The 19972-nt window shown below is 44.3% G+C and overlaps 1 protein-coding gene across 1 annotated transcript; it reads right to left on the bottom strand.

Moving 5' to 3' along the window:
• Positions 1–726: 726 nt before the first annotated feature.
• On the bottom strand, positions 727–14927 carry PHOSPHO1 (phosphoethanolamine/phosphocholine phosphatase 1). The gene is made up of 2 exons (XM_073683293.1): positions 14774–14927; positions 727–6241 (listed from the first exon to the last, which is right to left on the bottom strand). Exon 2 carries the CDS (start codon positions 6230–6232, stop codon positions 5489–5491), a length of 744 nt encoding a protein of 247 aa, XP_073539394.1. The 5' UTR covers positions 6233–6241; positions 14774–14927; the 3' UTR covers positions 727–5488.
• Between the last annotated feature and the right edge of the window lie 5045 nt (positions 14928–19972).

Raw genomic sequence — 19972 nt, 5'->3', positions numbered from 1 at the left:
AAAAATATATTGTCTTTTTTTTTTCATTATAAAAATTACAAAAATGGAAATGGGCCGATACAAAAGTTTGGGCACCCTTGGAGATTTGTGTGCTCAGATGACTTTGACCAAGGTTTCAGACTTTAAAGGGAACCTGTCACATCCTAGTTGCTATAAACACTACCCCAATTAGTTTGTTAGTGATGCAATGTGCATCACTAAAAAGCTGTTTTCATGAAAATCGGTGGTAGTATAATGATTTTATAACATTTTATATACTTTATTCTACCTGCTCGTATTCAGTCATAGGGGTGTGACTCTCAGATGGGCGGTCGCTGCGTTCAGTTAATTCTAGCGCTGCCCATAACATTTGAATACTGCTCCTGGCAAGCGCTATGTTTGTGGGGCGCATGCACAGTGACACTGCAGTGGTGACCGTGAGATACATTGACTGCGCACGCGCCGGGAGCGACAGGTCACAGCGAGTGCGCACTGAAGCTGGTAATCACACAGCCTCAGTGCGCACGCGCTGGACCAGCAGCCCGATGTCTGCAAGTGCGCATGCGTTCCACAAACATAGCACTTGTCAGGAGCAGTATTCAAATGTCATGGGCGGCGCCAGCACTGACTGAATGCGGAGCCCGCCCATGACTGAATCTGAGAATCGCACCCTTATGACTGAATACGAGCAGGTAGGATAAAGTATATAAAACGTTATAACATCATTATACTATCACCGATTTTCATGAAAACAGCTTGTTAGTGATGCACATTGCATCACTAACAACGCTATGGGGGCAGTGTACATAGCAACTAGGACATGACAGGTTCCCTTTAATTAGCCTGTTAAGATTATGGTTTGTTTACTATCATCGTTCGAAAAAGCCAGGTGATCCAAATTTCCCAGCATTATAAAAACTCAGCCTCCTCTAACCTTGTGCCAAAAAAACAGCAGCCATGGGTTCTTCTAAGCAGCTGCCTACCACTCTGAAAATGAAAATGGTAGAGGCCCAAAAAGCAGGAGAAGGCTATAAAAAGATATCAAGGAGTTTTCAAGTTGCCATTTTATCAGTTCAAAATGTAATTAAGAAATGGCAGTTAGCAGGAACAGTGAAGGTCAAGATAAGGTCTGGAAAACCAAGCAAAATTTCAATGAGAGCTGCTCATAAGATAACTAGAGAGGCAAATCAGAACCCCTGCTTGCCTGCAAAAGACCTTCAGAAAGATTTAGCAGACTCTGGAGTTGTGGTTCATTGTTCTACTGTTCAGGGACACAAATAAGACCTTCATGGAAGAGTCATCCGAAGAAAATCTCTTCTGCATTATTACCATAAAATTCAGCTTCAGAAATATGCAAAAGAACATCTAAACAAGTCTGATGCATTTTGGAAACAAGTCCTGTGGATTGATGAAGTTAAAATAGAAATCTTTGGCCACAATCATCAAATTTTTGTGTGGAGAAAAAAGGGCACAGAACTTCAGGAAAAGAACATCTCGCCAACCATGAGGCATTGGGGTGGATCAATCATGCTTTGGGGTTGTGTTACAGCAAATGGCACGGGGAACATTTCATGAGTAGAGGGAAGAATGGATTCAATGACATTTCAATACATTCTTGATACAAACATAACACCATCTGTAAAAAAACTGAAGTTGAAAAGAGAATGGCTTCTACAAATGGTTAATTATCCTAAACACACATCAACTCCACTATAGATTACCTCAAAAGGCGCAAGCTGAAGGTTTTACAATGGTCCTCACAGTCCCCTGATCTGAACATCATTGAAAATCTGTGGCTAGACCTCAAAATAGCAGTGTATGCAAGATGACCAAGGAATCTCACAGAACTGTGAACATGCTCTTACATGTTGCATGCACACCAATTTACATTCCAGTTCAGACCTTCAGTTTTTATCTTACAGAACTGGAAGAATTTTCCAAGGAAGAAATGATGAAAATCCCTCAAACAAGAATTGAAAGACTCTTGTCTGGCTACAAAAAGCGTTTATAAGCTGTGATACTTTCAAAAGGGGTGCTACTATGAACTAACCATGCAGAGCGCCCAAACTTGAATTGGCCCACTTTCTTTTTGTAATTTTTAAAATGTAAAACATGAAAATATTTTTTTTTTTATTTTGCGTAAAATACAAAGGAAATCTGTTATCTTTAACTTTAAGCCTTTTAGAGATCATTTCATCTTCAACTTGCTTAACTGCTCACAATAACAGTAATTTTGACCAGGGGTGCCCAAACTTTTACATGTCACTCTATATGTGGAGTTGGTGCAAATATATTCGCAAGTCACTTTCCATTGGCCACATTAGTGGTCTGTGGCCGATGAACAGGAGAGGAAGTACTGACGGATCTTCTTTTGATCATCTGATGGGCTGGCACAATGTTCAAAAAGAGGACCACGGCAGCCAGCCAGTAAGGGATGGTACTCCCACTTTCATGCAACGGACACAAACTTGTGAATCGATACGCACCAACCCTAGTTATACAGAGTAATAGGAGGACATATCAGACAGGTTATATGTATAGGTTTAATATGTGGATTCCTTAAGTACAATGTTATTAACAATAAGTAAATAATTCGTAATATATAATGTAACAGATACATACAGAAATTCTGAGCAATTTTCCCATTAATACACTTATTGGTTATTAAGTTTCCTGAGGACCATACACCATCTCGTAACTCCGTGATACACCTATATACTAACAGGATCACTTTCTATGTACGCTTTGTGCCTTGGAAGTACAAAAGTTCTTATTGCAAAGGAAGAATTCTAACCAGTAACACCCACAGGTAAAAAGTTAGGTCAAACAATAAATACTCCCTTAACTCGATAGCTACATAGACTTGCTCCGAGAACTAAGCACACACATACACTCCATTTAGTAGTCTTCCCTGGGAATGGATGAGTACGGTAAAGTATATCATGTTGTGCTTGTTATATGTGTAATGGCAGTTTTAAGATGTCAGTGCAAAATACAGCGACCACGTATACTGTAATAGGGCATTAGGATAGGAAAATTCTTGATGAGATAACTCCTTAAAACAACAAGATGCTGCTTTCTTCTAAAAACGGCTCCACCCCTGACACTTGGTTGTGTTTGATATTGCAGCTCATCTCCATTGAAGTGAATAGGGCTGAGCCGCAATAGTATACATAACCTGTGGACAGGTATGGCGTGGTTTTTGAAAGAATTGCTTCCAAACCAGAACAACCCCTTCAGAAAACCCATAACATGCTATGTCTCTGGTTGGATTGTCATAGTGTTGGACGATGATGAAGATGCTTATGTGCTGGGTACCAACACGGAGGAGGCAAGAAGCCACTGTGTCTTGGCATGGCAATAAGAAAAACGAAAGCCTACCTGACTCTGCATCTTCTTATATGTCACTATGCCCTTCCGTCTGCCAACTAGTAATAAATAGCACATTCAGTGCCTATATATCACTGCCCCATTCATAAACTATGGAATGAAGTGCATGTGCATCTGTCCTTCCATAGATTAGGGCATCTTTGGGTACTTTGTGTGCCTAAAGGCCACCATGCCATTAGCTGACTGTCGGCTGATCGTTCGGCCATCTCTCCCGTACACAGGAGTATTCAACCGAGCGCTGGTGTGTTCTCTATGAGAAAGCCAATGGGTGACTTATCTCTGGGAGAACAATGTGATTGGCCGTCTGATATCATGCCCAATCGACATCTCTCCAGACCATCAGTTGGCCGCCTCTTCCATACACATTAGACCCGTTAATATTGGAGGGCTCTGCCGACTTTACTCTAATGTCGCCATTGAGGATGACAACCCAAGGCCTGTGCTGATCAGATAGGTCACCAGATCACTGCCTTCCACTTACTGAGCACCGTGATCTCCTGCTGTATTTATCATGCCCGCTATCTGATTGCTCACTCATCCCCGTCCACTTCACAACCCACCTCCTGCTGTTTCTGCACCATGATTGGCTATGTAGTGGAGCTGAGCAGCAATTCTAGGCACTGCCTATGGGCACCAGTGAACTAGTTTTAGAAAAACAGGTAAAGCATTTTTTTTTCGTCAATCTCAGACAACCCTTTAATCAACTCCCATTAGGATTTTTTGTTTGTGATCCTGTAACAGACCAAACTGTAGTAATGGAGACCTCACCTCCATGATGTGCAGGTATATATATATATATAATGTGCCTGGCGGGGATCCATGCAGTTCTACATTCTTAATCATGAGTTCTGAATTTTAATGATAAATACTCTATTGCTACTGTTTCTTGTTCTGTAAATATTAAGGGGGTCTGCTGATAGACCAATCACAATCTGGAGATCAGATGTAAACTGTAAAGTAACCTGGGTGCAAGTGTTCAGTTACCCCACAGCACCCCCATTGGTGAAATAAAGCATTACACAATCCACATTGAAATCAATGAGTCATCTGTATAATTACAGACATGCTGGATCCTCCTGAGCAAGAGGTGTCCATTGTAGCCACTCTACAGTCTAGATTATGGATGAGGATAATTAATTAAGGACCCCTCCAATAGTAACTAAAAATTCTATAACATGGTATAGAAGCTAGATAGCCCCTTTGATGACCCACTTTAAAGGTCTCCATACACAGTAGATTAACATGGATCGGTCAACCATCTAATATGTATAGGCACCTCAAGACAGATGATGTAAGAGAAGATAAGGAATGGGTGGTTACAATTTAAACCCAGACCCTTTTGATTACAAGGCAGATGAATCTGGCAGCGACTAGCTAATCTCTTCCCATAGAAAAGACAGAAACGCTCAACCAAGCCAAGCATTTTTCTGTATAAGGGAGATGGGAGAGATAGCTGTCAGCTGAACGAGACCTCAGGGGACCAATATTTAAGGTTAATGGACGCCTTTAGATGACAAGAACATATCCATTAAATGCCGAGGTTCAATTATCTCAGAAAGGCTAAAAAGTAATCCACTCCTACAGCCTGGTACCAAGTTCACATCCAATGGCTCTATGCTAATTCCTTCTATGGTCCTGTAATGATGTGGTCTTATTAACCCACGGAAGAAATTTACATTAAATGATGTCAAGAGTACTTTGTGCAAATTGATGGATCCAGCCCATTTCCCATAATGATTAACCCTTGAAATACAACAGAATTTTTAGATATTTGAACTTCTATAGATTCGAGAGGTATATAGTAAATGCATCTTCTTCATGCATCAGCAGTGCGCGAAAATGTTAAGAAGTTACAAAGGAATTGTTCTTTTTTCTTCTGTGAAGACAAATACATAGAAATCATTACGTCTCTGTTCTGTTAAGCGTCGGAAAGAACAGTCCATAGTACCTTGAGAAGACATTAGCATATTTGGACACCGGCATGTGAGAGACAACTCAACAACCCTATGGAAGTTATTGTTGGAAGTTGACATAACTGCATAGTAGGACAGACTGTAGAAACGGAGATACGTCACAGTGCTCAGAGACCTTGTTCTAATGAAAAATGTTGTCGATCCTCTTAGGACTTGTTCAGAAGTGCCTGTAGATACTGGGCAACCACATCAGCTGATTCCCATGGGACAACTTTGGCTTTGAAGGACCCTTTCTGCTTTTCTTCTGATTTTCTAATCAGCTTGTGCATGGGATAACTCTTTCGAGGAAAAGCAACATCGGTGGAAGTAAATATAACGGTCGGGCAAAAATCATTGGCGCCATCACCAACATATAAAAGGCTCTCAAACTTTACTCCTTCTTGGGATCGTTCATTGAGGTACTCGGTCACTATCTTCCTTTTGCACATGTTTGCCGGGCACTGAGGGCAACTATGAGAATGATAAGGTCCTAGAGTTAAGTATCCAGTCTTTTCTACACTGGTAGGGTTGCTAATAACCCTGCGGAAGAGAGAATGATAGCCGAACCTTTTCAAGTTGCTCTCAATGCCAAACATGTTAGCATCAGAAATGAGGATGATCTCAAACCGATCTTGGTTCTTGGCCAAAAAACGGAAGAGAGTAGGCATTCCGGGTGATAGGGGGATTTTTTCATACACAGATTTGAGGTCGCTCACCGTCACGCCTTTATCTCCAAAATATTTAAACACTCTCTGCATGTACTGGTTATAAAAACCATCTTGGAAGGATTCCCGTAACCAATCAGGAAGCTCCTGCTCAGGCGCAACCTGAACCACCGAATCATCACTATTCTCATTCACAATTGTCTCGTCAAAGTCAAAAACAAGAAGGTACTTGTGGGTGGATGCCATCTTTGTCACCTACAAAACAATGTTATAGTTAATACAAGTTGGAACATTCTCATAGAGCTCCTAGCATTGTAGTAAAGAATAAAGTCATATTCTCATCTCCAAGATCATATCCCAATATGTAGTACGTGTAATAGTAATAATATTAACAAATACCTCCAATTAGAAATGTAGTATAGTTCTTCTGATTCACTACTGTGTGTTGCTTACCCCATGTTCAGGACATTGCAGCAGCTTAGGTATCCATGGTTACAACCACTAAAAACTAACAGTCACTATATCAGCAGTTGTAACAATGGATATCTAAGCTACTGCAATGCCCTATACATGGGGTAATCTACTTAGTGAATCAGAAGACATATACTACATTTCTAATTGGAGGTATTTGCTAATATTATTGTCATTACACCTACGACATATTGGGATAGGATCTTGGAGATGGGATCATCCCTTTAAATGTCAGACAAGTTTATTTAAGTACCAGTGGATCATTCAGCAAGCCTAAGATCTGATACATTAGTAGGACCAAAAGTCCAGCAGAAGACAAATCCATTTAGAGCCATCATGTGCTACTACATAGGGTTGACCTAGGAATTATCTCCTTTGGTTGGTCCAAGGAAGCTTAGTCAGATACTGCTTGGAAGCCCTTTGGTAGCACATATGGACACTCACCATTGTAATGTGATGGTATGGCAAAAGTCATTTTAAAATGTATTATTGCCTCTTAAGAGACATATCCTAAGAATCACAACTTATTGCCTATTCATGGGAAAGGTGCTAGACGTCTGATCACGGTGGTCCTAGGATTCATGTTCCCTCTGCTTGAATGAAGCACAGTCCTCAGCTATCCCTGTCTGTTCTATAGAATCTGAATAGATCGGCTCTGTCTACACTTAATTGCCGTCCCATTAAAATGCAACCCCTGTTTTCAACATCGGCGGGGGTCCCAAAGGTGAATAGGTAATGAGTTGGGATTCTGGGAAAAAAACATTAAGCTTGGTAGTGACTGAATCATTTTAGGATTGCTACAGAATTAATACATGTGGTATATAATAAACTCTTCTGATGTGGTCTACAGATGCATTGTGTGTATAGCTGGAGCTTTAAAGCAGTCCATGCTGAGGTTCGTTTCAGCATATTACAGCACATTACTGACGCATGAGGACACAAGTGGAACAAATGGATTATGCGCCGTCTAATGGTGCCGTCTAAAGGTGGCGTCTAAAGGTGGCGTCTAAAGGTGACGTCTAATGGTGACGTCTAATGGTGACGTCTAATGGTGACGTCTAATGGTGACGTCTAATGGTGACGTCTAAAGGTGCCGTCTAAAGGTGCCGTCTAATGGTGCCGTCTAATGGTGCCGTCTAATGGTGCCGTGTAATGGTGCCGTGTAATGGTGCCGTGTAATGGTGCCGTGTAAAGGTGCCGTCTAATGGTGCCGTCTAATGGTGCCGTCTAACGGTGCCGTCTAACGGTGCCGTCTAATCGTGCCGTCTAATGGTGCCGTCTAATGGTGTCGTGTAATGGTGCCGTCTAATGGTGCCGTGTAAAGGTGCCGTCTAATGGTGCCGTCTAAAGGTGCCGTCTAAAGGTGTCGTCTAATAGTGCTGTCTAATGGTGCCGTCTAATGGTGATGTCCAATGGTGCCATCTAATGGTGCCGTCTAATGGTGATGTCCAATGGTGCAGTCTAATAGTGCCATCTAATGGTGATATCTAATAGTGCTGTCCAATGGTGCCATCTAATGGTGCCGTCTAATGGTGCCGTCTAATGGTGCCGTCCAATGTTGCCGTCTAAAGGTGCCGTCCAATGGTGCCGTCCAATGGTGCCGTCCAATGGTGCCGTCCAATGGTGCCATCCAATGGTGCCGTGTAATGGTGCCGTGTAATGGTGCCGTCCAATGGTGCCGTCCAATGGCGCCGTGTAATGGCGCCGTGTAATGGCGCCGTGTAATGGTGCCGTGTAATGGCGCCGTGTAATGGCGCCGTGCAATGGCGCCGTGCAATGGCGCCGTGCAATGGCGCCGTGTAATGGCGCCGTGTAATGGCGCCGTGTAATGGCGCCGTGTAATGGCGCCGTGTAATGGCGCCGTGTAATGGTGCCGTCTAATGGCGCCGTCTAACGGTGCCGTCTAACGGTGCCGTCTAACGGTGCCGTCTAACGGTGCCGTCTAACGGTGCCGTCTAATGGTGCCGTCTAATGGTGCCGTCTCATGGTGCCGTGTAAAGGTGCCGTCTAATGGTGCCGTCTAAAGGTGCCGTCTAAAGGTGCCGTCTAAAGGTGTCGTCTAATAGTGCTGTCTAATGGTGCCGTCTAATGGTGATGTCCAATGGTGCCATCTAATGGTGCCGTCTAATGGTGATGTCCAATGGTGCAGTCTAATAGTGCCATCTAATGGTGATATCTAATAGTGCTGTCCAATGGTGCCATCTAATGGTGCCGTCTAATGGTGCCGTCCAATGTTGCCGTCTAAAGGTGCCGTCCAATGGTGCCGTCTAATGGTGCCGTCCAATGGTGCCGTCCAATGGTGCCGTGTAATGGTGCCGTGTAATGGTGCCGTCCAATGGTGCCGTCCAATGGTGCCGTCCAATGGTGCCGTGTAATGGCGCCGTGTAATGGTGCCGTGTAATGGTGCAGTGTAATGGTGCCGTGTAATGGTGCCGTGTAATGGTGCCGTGTAATGGTGCCGTGTAATGGCGCCGTGTAATGGCGCCGTGCAATGGCGCCGTGCAATGGTGCCGTGTAATGGTGCCGTGTAATGGTGCCGTGTAATGGTGCCGTGTAATGGCGCCGTGTAATGGCGCCGTGTAATGGCGCCGTGTAATGGCGCCGTGTAATGGCGCCGTGTAATGGTGCTCTGTAATGGTGCCGTGTAATGGCGCCGTGTAATGGCGCCGTGTAATGGCGCCGTGTAATGGTGCCGTGTAATGGTGCCGTCTAACGGTGCCGTCTAATGGTGCCGTCTAATGGTGCCGTCTAATGGTGTCGTGTAATGGTGTCGTGTAATGGTGCCGTCTAATGGTGCCGTCTAATGGTGCCGTCTAAAGGTGCCGTCTAATGGTGCCGTCTAATGGTGCTGTGTAAAGGTGCCGTCTAATGGTGCCGTCTAAAGGTGCCGTCTAAAGGTGCCGTCTAAAGGTGTCGTCTAATAGTGCTGTCTAATGGTGCCATCTAATGGTGATGTCCAATGGTGCCATCTAATGGTGCCATCTAATGGTGCCGTCTAATGGTGATGTCCAATGGTGCAGTCTAATAGTGCCATCTAATGGTGATATCTAATAGTGCTGTCCAATGGTGCCATCTAATGGTGCCGTCTAATGGTGCCGTCTAATGGTGCCGTCCAATGTTGCCGTCTAAAGGTGCCGTCCAATGGTGCCGTCCAATGGTGCCGTCCAATGGTGCCGTCCAATGGTGCCATCCAATGGTGCCGTGTAATGGTGCCGTGTAATGGTGCCGTCCAATGGTGCCGTCCAATGGTGCCGTCCAATGGCGCCGTGTAATGGCGCCGTGTAATGGTGCCGTGTAATGGCGCCGTGTAATGGCGCCGTGCAATGGCGCCGTGTAATGGCGCCGTGTAATGGCGCCGTGTAATGGCGCCGTGTAATGGCGCCGTGTAATGGCGCCGTGCAATGGTGCCGTGTAATGGCGCCGTGTAATGGCGCCGTGTAATGGCGCCGTGTAATGGTGCCGTGTAATGGCGCCGTCTAATGGTGCCGTCTAATGGTGCCGTCTAACGGTGCCGTCTAACGGTGCCGTCTAATGGTGCCGTCTAATGGTGCCGTCTAATGGTGTAGTCTAATGGTGCCGTCTAATGGTGCCGTCTAATGGTGCCGTCTCATGGTGCTGTGTAAAGGTGCCGTCTAATGGTGCCGTCTAATAGTGCTGTCTAATGGTGCCGTCTAATGGTGATGTCCAATGGTGCCGTCTAATGGTGCCGTCTAATGGTGCCGTCTAATGGTGCCGTCTAAAGGTGCCGTCTAATGGTGCCGTCTAATGGTGCTGTGTAAAGGTGCCGTCTAATGGTGCCGTCTAAAGGTGCCGTCTAAAGGTGCCGTCTAAAGGTGTCGTCTAATAGTGCTGTCTAATGGTGCCATCTAATGGTGATGTCCAATGGTGCCATCTAATGGTGCCGTCTAATGGTGATGTCCAATGGTGCAGTCTAATAGTGCCATCTAATGGTGATATCTAATAGTGCTGTCCAATGGTGCCATCTAATGGTGCCGTCTAATGGTGCCGTCCAATGTTGCCGTCTAAAGGTGCCGTCCAATGGTGCCGTCCAATGGTGCCGTCCAATGGTGCCGTCCAATGGTGCCGTCCAATGGTGCCGTGTAATGGTGCCGTGTAATGGTGCCGTGTAATGGTGCCGTCCAATGGTGCCGTCCAATGGTGCCGTCCAATGGCGCCGTGTAATGGCGCCGTGTAATGGTGCCGTGTAATGGTGCAGTGTAATGGTGCCGTGGATCGGAGCCTTTGCGATGTTCTGTAGAAATAAATGTCAGCTGCAACAATGATATGTGATACACACATATGAGGCGATGATACTGGTGAAGAGCGGGATCTTAGGCAAAAAAAAACCCGTCTAGAAAGGTAAAACCCATTTAGCACTGTTTGGAGATTTTTGTTGCCAAAAGTCTTGCAAAACATAAATTTCTGATCGGTGCCAAAGGGGTTTAAGCCACATGAAAGTCATCTTTCCACATGCCTTTATGACACATCAGAAGACTGCTATGGCTTAAATGAGCTTGCACATGATTAGAAGACATGACTGCTTTCTTCCAAACACCAGCACTAACCCTGTCCACTGTTAGCGCTCGTTCACACTACCGTATTTTCGGTCTGAGAGCCGTTCGTGCAAAAAAAACCCCAGGAGACCGCATTCAGACTATAGGGCGGTGCAGAGGAGCGATTTTTTTTTCACTGACCGAATCAGTTTATGAAAAAAAAAATCGCAGCATGCACTAGTTTCTACTGTAAATCGGATGAGACTCGCCCACTCAATTCGTCCCACTTTTATGGACGAACGCAGAACAATTTTTTATACGCTCGTTTAAACCTGCCCTAATGCTAGTGTCAAATGGCCGCAGATTCTCTCATCTGAGAGAATCGGGACAATTGTGCGAATGGCACGCTGGTCAGAGAGTCAGCATAGTGTGATCTGATTCTTTCGGATGAGGAGAAGATAGAAGACAAAATTTCTCCATCTTCTCTATTGTGTCACTGCACGGAAATCAGACTGCACTCAGATGTCATCCAAGTGCAGTTCAATGTTTTCCACGGACTCATTGACTTGCATAGCCGAGTGCAATCCTGCGATCAGATCAAACCTGGGCATGCAGCGATTAGGTCAGAGGAAAAAATCGGACATGTGCGCGGCCCCATAGCATAACATAGGTCTGAGTGCAATCTGATGTTTTGTCGGATCGCACTCAGACTGATAATACGGTGATGTGAGCGAGCCCTTAGTGTGATTCACTTCAATTAGATGCAATACCAGACACAGCCATAGACATGTGTGGCGCTGCTTTTAGAGGTGTATTATAATATCTGATGATGGATTGAAGGAAAGATATTATATATATATTTAGAGGATTTTTCATGAATTGCTCCCCAGCCTCAGATGAGCATACATTTAGATGATCGTACGTGAAGTGCGATCCGGAGCTAAATATAGGTTAATCATATGCATGGACTGATGTGATAATTATAGATCTGGTAGTAAAAACAGCTGGAAAACTCGTCTGCAAACTGCTGCGTAGAGCAGATGGCGACGCTGATGAAAAGCTGGGGGTCCTTCATGTCAACCACTACCTACTATCTTAGATTTCTATGTTTGCATATTAATGGTATGTGATAGATGTGCGCTCATGTAGTCTCATTGACCCTCCTGGGAAATAAAGCCGTTTCTGATATGACATCTCATCCCCCTTTAAGCACGACCAGTTAATTGCCATTAATGTACATTTTTTTCTTCTGGTGTAAATGCCGTGGGTCTCCTGAATCTGGCATTGTATTTCTTTTTTTCCTGTGTTTCTCTATTCCTGAGATATGACCTTTCTTCCCTATATGTTAATTTAGTCTCTTTAGCCAAGTGGGCGTTGTCCTAAACAATTCTGTGTGGGTGTCTTCTTGAGGACCATTCCCAGATGGATTAAAAGACTAGATTTATATACAAGGAGTTGGGCGGCCATATCTGAGGAACAGAGAGGCGCAAACACAAAGGAGAAACAACATAAGATTCAGGAGAACAGCAAGATTTAAAGCAGGTAAAATAGGACATATTTAGGACACGTGAAAGGTCCCCTGTAAGTGAATGAAGCAAGTCAGACACAGTCCCAGGACAAGAAGCCTTTTCTGACCTGGACAAGCCCTTTAAATAGGCGTTACATATTTGTAGGTGGATCCCTTCTATTTCAGCAATATGACATAATAATCTGATCCTAATGAAATCTCAACCAAAGTATGAAGTTAAAGGGGCTTTCCGGGACTACTTTTTTTTTTTTAAGTTAGGCCAAAGAACTAAGCTCAGAGTGGTCCCGGACCGCTCCCGCCAGCGATTCTGCTGCTTCATGTCAACAGAGCAGCTCTTCCTCTTCCGGGCTGCTCTGTCAATGGGGGGTGACTGCTGGCATCATGCTGATTAACAGCCGGCTCCCGCAGTTAGGCAGCAGGGAGTTGGCTGCCAATCAGCATGACGTCGGCAGTCATGACCCGTCAACAGAGCAGAGCGGAAGAGAAGCAGCTGTTCCATTGACGTGACGTTGGCAAAAACCACAGGATCGCCAGCAGGAGTGGTCTGTGACTGCTTTGAGCCGGCAGTGATCGGCGGCGGGCAGGACAGGCTGGTAGTTAGTAATTACCTGCCTGTCACATTTTCAGTGACAGATTTTTAGTTCCACCATACAGTTTATAGACTGGCCACCTCTGAGACGACCACTTCCTACAAGACAGCTTTTCAGTGTGATTTTGGTCGATTGACTTATATTATATATATAAAGATCTTTTGATTGTTTTCTACTGATCCTTTTTATGTTGTAAAGTGGAATATGGCCCAAATACAATTTCTATTTCTGCAATTCCTATAGCCCTGTCACTTGTAAAGATAAATAGGATAGTTTTTTTTTCTACTCCCAATTCTATCATTCCCCCTGAATATATGTGAATGACCACCCCAATGGCGTAACTTAAAGGATTATACCCATCTCCAAGATCCTATCCCAATATGTAGCAGGTGTAATAATAATAATAATATTAGCAAATACCTCCAATTAGTAATGTAGTATAGTTCTTCTAATTCGCTATGTCGCTTACCCAACATGCAGGGCATCGCAGGACCTTAGTTATCCATGATTACAACTACTCCTATAGTGACAGTTAGTTAGTGGTCGTCAACATGGATACCTGAGCTGCTTCACTATCCTGCACATAAGGTAAAAGACACAGCTAATCAGAAGAACTATACTACATTTCTAATTGGAGATATTTGCTAATTATTACACCTACTACATATTGGGATAGGATCTTGGAGATGGGAACACCCCTTTAAAGCTCATGAGCCCTGATGCAAATTCTTTAACAGGGCCCCCAATATAGATCTTTAATAGGATGCACCTGTTATAGTTACACCCCTGGACATTCATCTCCTACATCCTCCACCATTTAATTACTGTGTACTCCTCACATCCTCTACTAAATTATTACATTGTGCTCAGTGATAACGGGAATATAATCAAATATAATCAAATATAATCAAAATATAGTGATTATTCTAATATTTATACAGCGGGGTCAGATAATTGTAGGAGAGGGGATAAATGTAACCTATCGGCACGGGCTCCTAATCAGGGTGCTGGGGCTCCAGATGAGCAGGTGTTATGGAGAGGGCTGGGACCACCCTGTTATTCTAGGACTTCGGTAATGCGATCCCTGGTAGGACAGGACATCATGTCTTCCCTGCACCAGGTCTCCTACCAAAGCTCTGTAGATGGCCACAGAGACTAGGAGGACCAGCTCAGGAGCACTAACGCTTTAAGTGCTGCTTATAAAAAAAAAAGAAAAAAATCACTTGCATCTATTAAATTATATTATTATCAATTCTAGAATGTTCTGGACAGAAATGTGTTGATGGCCAAGTAAAGGTGCAGGATCAGAGCCCTGATGAGCCCTGACTCTGAACTCAGCTACAATGTTGCCTTCACGACTATAAAGTGCCAGAACTGTAGATCTCATGTATCCATCTGCTTCTACACTGACACTAAGGTCAAAGCAATGCCCCCTCTGCACCAAGTACCGCTGTGTATGACTGATCTAATGCTTCTTCATTTAGAACACCCCGTTAAAAAAAATTAAATATAATAACCCTTTAAAAATTAAATATACAATATTATTCCCCCCACATATCTAGTGGTTGCTCCCACTCCTTGCTTTGCCCTCTACAAGTTAACCCCCTTGCTACCCCAAGTGGTATCTCCCCCCCTCATTGAATAGCACGGGAGGTCAAGACAGTCCATGTCATGCAAGGGGGGGGGGGTTGCAGGATTAGCTTACGCTCTTTTCTTGACGGCTTCCCTCTTCTGTAGGCGGTTAGCTGATGTCCTGTGTGTTATCTCCTCCGATATTTTATATCAAGCGAGAACCGGCTGCATCGCATCGCCTCGCGTCACACGGTGAGGAGCCAATCGGGTCTCAGCTGTGATCAGAGGACGCCGCAACGGGGAGGGACGGCAGCGCCCCACGGCCAGTAACCCCGCCCATTCCCATTCACAAGCAGCCACGTGGGTGGGAGAGGAACGCCCACTGCTGAGAATCACGCCCGTAATGGGTGGTAGCAGGAGAGCTCTCCTGCGCTAGAGGTTTATATATAGGAAGGTAGAAGTGTGTATATCGGTGTGAACATGTATAAGTGTGTATGTATGTGTGTGTATATGTGTATGTGTTTGTATATATGCATGTATGTGTATGTGTGTGTGTGTGTACATCATGTGTATGTATATGTGTGCTTATGTATATATGTCTGTGTATATGTGTGCATATATGTGTGTGTATATATATATATATATATGTTCATGTCTGTGTGTGTGTATATATATATATATTGTACATTCACACTGAAGGCATCAAAACTATGAATTAACACATGTGGAATTATATACTTAACAAAAAAGTGTGAAACAACTGAAAATATGTCTTATATTCTAGGTTCTTCAAAGTAGACACCTTTTGCTTTGATGACTGCTTTGCACACTCTTGGCATTCTCTTGATGAGCTTCAAGAGGTAGTCACCGGAAATGGTTTTCACTTCACAGGTGTGCCCTGTCAGGTTTAATAAGTGGGATTTCTTGCCTTATAAATGGGGTTGGGACCATCAGTTGTGTTGTGCAGAAGTCAGGTGGATACACAGCTGATAGTCCTACTGAATAGACTGTTAGAATTTGTATTATGGCAAAAAAAAGCAGCTAAGTAAAGAAAAACGAGTGGCCATCATTACTTTAAGAAATGAAGGTCAGTCAGTCTGAAAAATTGGGAAAACTTTGAAAGTGTTCCCAAGTGCAGTTGCAAAAACCATCAAGCGATACAAAGAAACTGGCTCACATGAGGACCGCCCCAGGAAAGGAAGACCAAGAGTCACCTCTGCTTCTGAGGATAAGTTTATCCGAGTCACCAGCCTCAGAAATCGCAGGTTAACAGCAGCTCAGATTAGAGACCAGGTCAATGCCACACAGAGTTCTAGCAGCAGACACATCTCTACAACAACTGTTAAGAGGAGACTTTGTGCAGCAGGCCTTCATGGTAAAATAGCTGCTAGGAAACCACTGCTATGGACAGGCAACAAGCAGAAGAGACTTGTTTGGGCTAAAGAACACAAGGAATGGACATTAGACCAGTGGAAATCTGTGCTTTGGTCTAATGAGTCCAAATTTGAGATCTTTGGTTCCAACCACCGTGTCTTTGTGGGATGCAGAAAAGGTGAACGGATGGACTCTACATGCCTGGTTCCCACCATGAAGCATGGAGGAGGTGTGATGGTGTGGGGGTGCTTTGCTGGTGACACTGTTGGGGATTTATTCAAGAATGAAGGCATACTGAACCAGCATGGCTACCACAGCATCTTGCAGCGGCATGCTATTCCATCCGGTTTGCGTTTAGTTGGACCATCATTTATTTTTCAACAGGACAATGACCCCAAACACTCATCCAGGCTGTGTAAGGGCTATTTGACCAAGGAGGAGAGTGATGGGGTGCTACGCCAGATGACCTGGCCTCCACAGTCACCAGACCTGAACCCAATCGAGATGGTTTGGGGTGAGCTGGACCGCAGAGTGAAGGCAAAAGGGCCAACAAGTGCTAAGCATCTCTGGGAACTCCTTCAAGATTGTTGGAAGACCATTTCCGGTGACTACCTCTTGAAGATCATCAAGAGAATGCCAAGAGTGTGCAAAGCAGTCATCAAAGCAAAAGGTGGCTACTTTGAAGAACCTAGAATATAAGACATATTTTCAGTTGTTTCACACTTTTTTGTTAACTATATAATTCCACATGTGTTAATTCATAGTTTTGGTGCCTTCAGTGTGAATGTACAATTTTCATACAGAAAATGCAGAAAAATCATTAAATGAGAAGGTGTGTTCAAACTTTTGGTCTGTACTGTATATGTGTGTGTGTGTACATCATGTGTATGTATGTGTGTGTGTATATATATGTGTGTATATATGTATATACACTGCTCAAAAAAATAAAGGGAACACAAACAACAGAATATAACTCCAATTCAATAACACTTCTGTGAAATCTACCTGTCCAGTTATGAAGCAACACTGATTGTGAATCAATTTCTCCTGCTGTTGTGCAAATGGAACAGACAACTGGCAATTAACAAGATACCCCCTTTAAAGCAGTGGTTCTGCAGGTGGTGATCACTGACCATTTCTCTGTTCTCATCCTTTTTGGCTGTTGTTTTGGTCACTTTTTCATTTTGCCATTGCTCTCACCCCTAGAGGTACAGTAGCATGAGGCGGTGTCTACAGTACGACCCACAGAAGTTGCTCAGGTAGTGCAGTTTATCCAGGATGGCACATCAGTGCGAGCTGTGGCAAGAAGGGTAGCTGTGTCTGTCAGCACAGTGTCCAGAGCCTGGAGCAGATACCAGGAGATGTGGAGGGAGCCATAGGAGGGCAACAACTCAGCAGCATGACCGCTACCTCATTCTCTGTGCAAGGAGGAACAGGAGGAGCACTGCCAGAGCCCTGCAAAATGACCTCCAGCAGGCCACAAATGTGTATGTGTCCGCACAAACGGTTAGAAACCAACTCCATGAGGGTGGTATGAGGGCCTGACGTCCACAGATGGGGGTTGTGCTCACAGCCCAACACTGTGCAGGATGCTTTGCATTTGTCACAGAACACCAGGATTGGCAAAGTCGCCAGTGGCACCCTGTGCTCTTCACAGATGAAAGCAGGTTCACACTGAGCACATGTGACAGACGTGACAGAGTCTGGAGACGCCGTGGAGAGCGATCTGCTGCCTGCAACATCCATCAGCATGACCGGTTTGGCAGTGGGTCAGTAATGGTGTGGGGTGGCATTTCTTTGGAGGGCCGCACAGCCCTCCATGTGCTCGCCAGAGGTAGCCTGACTGCCATTAGGTACCGAGATGAGATCCTTAGACCCCTTGTGAGACCATATGCTGGTGCGGTTGGCCCTGGGTTCCTCCTAATGCAGGACAATGCCAGACCTCATGTGGCTGGAGTGTGTCAGCAGTTCCTGCAAGATGAAGGCCTTGAAGCTATGGACTGGCCCGCCCGTTCCCCAGACCTGAATCCGATTGAGCACATCTGGGACATCATGTTTCGCTCCATCCACGTACGTCACGTTGCACCCCAGACTGTCCAGGAGTTGGCGGATGCTTTAGTCCAGGTCTGGGAGGAGATCCCACAGGAGACCATCCGCAACCTCATCAGGAGCATGCTCAGGCGTTGTAGGGAGGTCATACAGGCACGTGGAGGCCACACACAATACTGAGCCTCATTTGGACATCAAAGTTGGATCAGTCTGTAGTGTGTTTTTCCACTTTACTTTTGGGGGTGACTCCAAATCCAGGCCTCCATTGGTTAATAAATTTGATTTCCATTGATGATTTTTGTGTGATTTTGTTGTCAGTCCATTCAACTTTGTACAGAACAAAGTATTCAATGAGAATATTTCATTCAGATCTAGGATGTGTTATCTGAGTGTTCCCTTTATTTTTTTGAGCAGTGTATATATGTGTGTGTGTGTACATCATGTGTATGTATATGTGTATATATGTGTGTGAATGTGTGTGTGTATATATAGGTGTGTCTATCCTATTCATATACCGTAATACATAGTTTTCTATAGGTATATACACATATATTTAATTCATATGTACAGGTGCTTCTCACAAAATTAGAATATCCTCAAAAAGTTAATTTATTTCAGTTCTTCAATACAAAAAGTGAAACTCATATATTATATAGAGTCATTACAAACAGAGTGATCTATTTCAAGTGTTCTATTTCTGTTAATGTTGATGATTATGGCTTACAGCCAATGAAAACACAAAAGTCATTATCTCAGTAAATTAGAATAATTAACAACACCTGCAAAGGCTTCCTAAGCATTTAAAAAGGTCCCTTAGTCCGTTTCAGTAGGCTCCACAATCATGGGGAAGACTGCTGACTTGACAGATGTCCAGAAGGCAGTCATTGACATACTCCACAAGGAGGGTAAGCCACAAAAGGCTGTTCACAGAGTGCTGTATCCAAACATATTAATGGAAAGTTGAGTGGAAGGAAAAAGTGTGGTAGAAAAATGTGCACAAGCAACCGGGATAAACCGCAGCCTTGAAAGGATTAAGAGAGCTTCAAGAGCCACCACACACAGACGTATCTAGGACATGGCCTACAAGTGTCGCATTCCTTGTGTCGAGCCACTCATGACCAATAGACAACGCCAGAAGTGTCTTACCTGGGCCAAGGAGAAAATGACCTGGACTGTTGCTCAGTGGTCCAAGGTGTTGTTTTCAGATGAAAGTAAATTTTGGAAATTTGGAAATCAAGGTCCCAGAGTCTGGAGGGAGAGTGGAGAGGCCACAATCCAAGCTGCTTGAGGTCTAGTGTGAAGTTTCCACAATCAGCGATGGTTTGGGGAGCCATGTCATCTGCTGGTGTAGGTCCACTGTGTTTTATCAAGACCAAAGTCAGCGCAGCCGTCTACCAGGAAATTTTAGAGTACTTCATGCTTCCCTCTGCCGACAAGCTTTTTGGAGATGGAAATTTCATTGTACAGCGGGACTTGGCACCTGTCCACACTGCCAAAAGTACCAATACCTGGTATAAAAACAGCAGTATCACTGTGCTTGATTGGCCAGCAAACTCACCTGACCTTAACCCCATAGAGAATCTATGGGGTATTGTCAAGAGGAAGATGAGAGACACCAGACCCAACAATGCAGACGAGCTGAAGGCTGCTATCAAAGCAACCTGGGCTTCCATAACACCTCCGCAGTGCCACAGGCTGATCACCTCCATGCCACGCCGCATTGATGCAGTAATTGATGCAAAAGGAGCCCCGACCAAGTATTGAGTGCATTTACTGAACATACATTTCAGTAGGCCAACATATCAGAATTTAAAAACATTTTTCAAGCTGTTGTTATAAATTATTCTAATTTACTGAGATAATGACTTGTGTGTTTTCATTGGCTGTAAGCCATAATCATCAACATTAA

Source organism: Phyllobates terribilis, unplaced genomic scaffold, assembly GCF_046119375.1.
Source record: "Phyllobates terribilis strain yellow unplaced genomic scaffold, ASM4611937v1 Scaffold_5__5_contigs__length_657084704, whole genome shotgun sequence".
Taxonomy (NCBI): domain Eukaryota; kingdom Metazoa; phylum Chordata; class Amphibia; order Anura; family Dendrobatidae; genus Phyllobates; species Phyllobates terribilis.
Note: the sequence above shows the minus strand (reverse complement) of the source record. Positions and strands in the feature narration are given on the sequence as shown.